This window comes from Octopus bimaculoides, chromosome 4 (assembly GCF_001194135.2).
Source record: "Octopus bimaculoides isolate UCB-OBI-ISO-001 chromosome 4, ASM119413v2, whole genome shotgun sequence".
Lineage (NCBI taxonomy): Eukaryota > Metazoa > Mollusca > Cephalopoda > Octopoda > Octopodidae > Octopus > Octopus bimaculoides.
Window position 1 is genome coordinate 85,679,120 of NC_068984.1, and position 3,765 is coordinate 85,682,884.

Genomic DNA, 3,765 nt, shown 5'->3' on the forward strand with positions numbered 1-3,765 from the left:
TAGACGGAAACTGAAAGAAGCCTATTATATACATATAAATATATATATATATATATATATATATATGTGTGTGTGTGTGAGTGTTTGTTCCCCCAACATCGCTTGACAACCGATGCTGGTGCGTTTACGTCCCCGTAACTTAGCGGTTCGGCAAAAGTGACCGATAGAATAAGTACTAGGCTTACAAAGAATAAGTCCTGGGGTCGATTTGCTCGACTAAAGGCAGTGCACCAGCATGGCCACAGTCAAATGACTGAAACAAGTAAAAGAGTATATAAGAGAGTGCAAACTAACCTGAAGCTAAACAAATCTTTTGGTAGATGGCTTTCTAAAGCCCATTCTACTATTTACAAAAAAGTAGTGAGAATTATCTCTTTGTAGTTGACTGATCATCTCTAGAAAATATTAAAAATTTTGGATGGCCAAAATTTCTAAAATTAAAGCAAATTTTTGTTAGGTGGGAAAAAAATACAGTGTGATGCTAATTAATAATAATTATATTTCCTTGTTTTCTTTTGTTCTTTTCTTTTCAGGTAGTTTAATATTTACTTATGTGCAGTTAAGTGATTTGAATTCCTACACCTGTTATAACTACAATCCAAATCAGGTCACTACAAAAGCTGGAGGATGGACAAATTTAACAGTGAACCCTCTTCTCTCAAATGGTAATTTTGATCTTTGTGCTTTCTTTTAGGGAAAGTGAGGTAGGGTCCTATGCCACTTTTATGAAGCAAGATTCATCCCTCAATATTGACTTTGTCTTTCTCTAAATTTCTTTCTCTCTCTCTATCATCCATTCTGTTGCCAGTTACACCCACTAACACTACACCACTACAGTCACCACTGCACCACTAAAGCCACTAACGTGCCGTCAATCTCATCATCATACCATTACACTTATCACTACATCATTGCAGCCACTATTGTACCACTACAGTACAACACATGAGCTATACAAATTTCACTGTTCAATATCAGTTCCCAATTGATTTTTAACATTACTATTGGTAAAAGACAAATAACAATTTTCTTGAAACTTTCCATTACCTGGAAGATATAGTAGGTAAATCACACCAGCATACAATTTCTGCTAGCAACAGGGTAGATATAGAGCAGAGACAATAGGTGCTTTTGCTTAATACAACTCCACACTATCAAAACAGTAACCAGTTCTGAGCCTACAGTTTTGTGGTTCAAATACTGCTGAAGATACCACAATGCATAGATAGCTAGGAATCAGTGCAACAAGATATTAGATTAACTTCAGATTGAACATCTGGTCCACATGTTTGGAGCATAGTGAACCTTGCAAAAGACACCAATGAAGGGCCATCTGGTGATATTGAAGTAGGTAATAATTTAGTTCCATGTTATGTTGATTGAAGCTCTCTTATCCTTTTATGAGTTCACTTATTCAGTATTATATCTAGTGTGGTTTAACAGATCACAGCAAGATGGGGTTTTCATGCTTTTCACAGGTGAAATAGTTTTGAAATGTTACATCATATTAATGTTACTGAATAGTTAGTATTATCCTGATTAGTATTGAGATGCTGTGACATGCTTGTGTAAACCATGCTCGCAAAGTAACAATAATGACAAAAGTACTTCAGCCATATTTCAGGATACCTGTCTAGAAGGACAGTAACTCTTAAGAACTGATATCAGGTAAAGACTCTTTTTGATCCTCCTTGCAATGAAGCAATCTTTGTAGTATCAGTGGCATGATAAAATGCTCCCAGTACACTTTGTAAAGTCATTGGTGAAAGAAGGCATCCAGTTGTAGAAAACCTGCAAGAGTGAACTGTGCTAGCCAAGCTTAATCTCTACAAGCTGCATCACAAGCTATTTGTTTAGCAGAGTGGCAAATCCCAATACAACTAACATAGATTTGAGGGGCTCCTTTAGTTAGTCTTGCTCATATAAGACAACCTTTCTAGTGATGGTGGCACAATGAGACACCCTCATTCCACACAGTAAGGCACAATACCAAAGTAGCCTGGTTTTCTGTTCTGTGTGAAAAATAAAGCACATCGGTAAGGAAAATTAGACATAAAATGATGATGGTAGCACCAGTTTTTTTTTGTTTGTTTGTTTGTGTTTGTTTGTTTTTTAAATTTTCTTTTTCTTTATCACTTGTAGCTCTTCCAAATGAAGCTCCTCTCAAAAAGTTGTACAGTACAAATTCTGGTTCTATTGCCATGTTTGGTACTAAGTTCATAATTCAATGTATGTATGGTGGCATGTAAGTACTACATCTTATGATTTTCTTGCAAAATAATTAAAATTCAGTTGAACAGCACCTAATATTTCCTTTTTTTTATATTTCAATAAAAATATCTGACACAAGCTACAAGCTACATTTTTTTAAATATATTTCAATAAGAATATCTGATACTTTGAAGACTAATTTTCCAGACATTGTTAAAAGTGAAATGCTCAATATTTATATCTACACATAAAAAGTACTCACTACACTCTTGGAGTGGTTGGCGTTAGGAAGGGCATCCAGCTATAGAAACATTGCCAGATCAGATTGGCGCCTAGTGGAGCCACTGGTTCTCCAGACCTCAGTCAAACTGTCCGACCCATGCCAGCATGGAAAATGGATGTTAAATGATGATGATGATGATGACACTGCACTTCAATTCATTTCATCTCCAGTTGTCTTCAGGCATCTTGTTTCTGAATATGGCTAAGTTCCTGAATAGATTCAAAGTTGAAACTTTTATTTCCAAACAATAAGTAACTAGCAGTAATATCCGTCGTTGATCGGATAATTACTTTTACTCTTTCTCAGGAGCCACATTCAAAGTGTTATTATATAGAGAGAGTTACTCTTCCTGTATGTGTGTATTTTATAAGAAATATAATAATTGAAGTGGAAAAAAGATCAATTTCATACACAAACTTCTGTTTGTTTATTATATGACAATAATAAGTGGGTTGTATGTGTTTTTTTATATGTCAATACAGTAATGGCAATTATATAATACACTAGGCTTTGGTTGGCACAGAGCTGCAATGAAAGAAAATTGCCTAACGTGCCACACAGTGGGACTGAGCCCAAGGTGACATGATTGGACAGCAAGCTTCTCAACCACACAGCCATGCCTATAAAAGAGATATACATTTTGGATGATACACTCTTTGATACAATATGCTTAGCAAAAAGATGGGATGTTTACGGCAAGAAGACCTTTGATTTTTATATTTACTCGAGCAACACGACTAACAATGTTACACCATACAAAGTGTCCCAAAATTAACTGTTTCAATGAAATAGAACAAATTTTTTAAAAAAAACTGACAGAATTTTATGTTTAATACCAAAACAAATAGATGTATAAATCTTAGGTCAAACTTTTATTGAAAATTTTCAACATGTCTGTATCCCTGCATACTTCAAATCTCTCCTTAGCCTTCTGAAACACATTTTGAAGCATTTCAGGAGTTAACTCCTGTACTGCTAACTGAATGTGTTCTTTAAGCTCAGCTAAATGATTGCTCCATCTTAGGGATGGAGGTAAAGAAAATGATTGCTGCCAAATTGAAAAAAGAGCTGTTGTGGACAAATAAGAAGGGTCCAACAGGAATGAAAATAAAATTATAAACAAAATTCAAAATTTATGCACTTTTAACACATTAAACATGATAAACACAAATAACAGTGAGTTTTAAAAAAATTGCATCCAATTTCACACAAATCATCATTAATTCTGGGACATCCTGTATTTACTCATCCAACTAAATGGGGGCGGGAAT

At 34.8% G+C, this 3,765-nt stretch overlaps 1 protein-coding gene across 1 annotated transcript in view; it reads left to right on the top strand.

Moving 5' to 3' along the window:
- The window catches only part of LOC106879415 (neuroglian), a 142,010-nt gene that overhangs the window by 114,443 nt on the left and 23,802 nt on the right, over positions 1-3,765 (top strand). The window contains exons 7-8 of the mRNA XM_014928971.2: positions 534-665; positions 2,143-2,245. Coding sequence (XP_014784457.1) covers positions 534-665; positions 2,143-2,245 — 235 coding nt within the window. The remainder of the gene's footprint in view (positions 1-533; positions 666-2,142; positions 2,246-3,765) is intronic.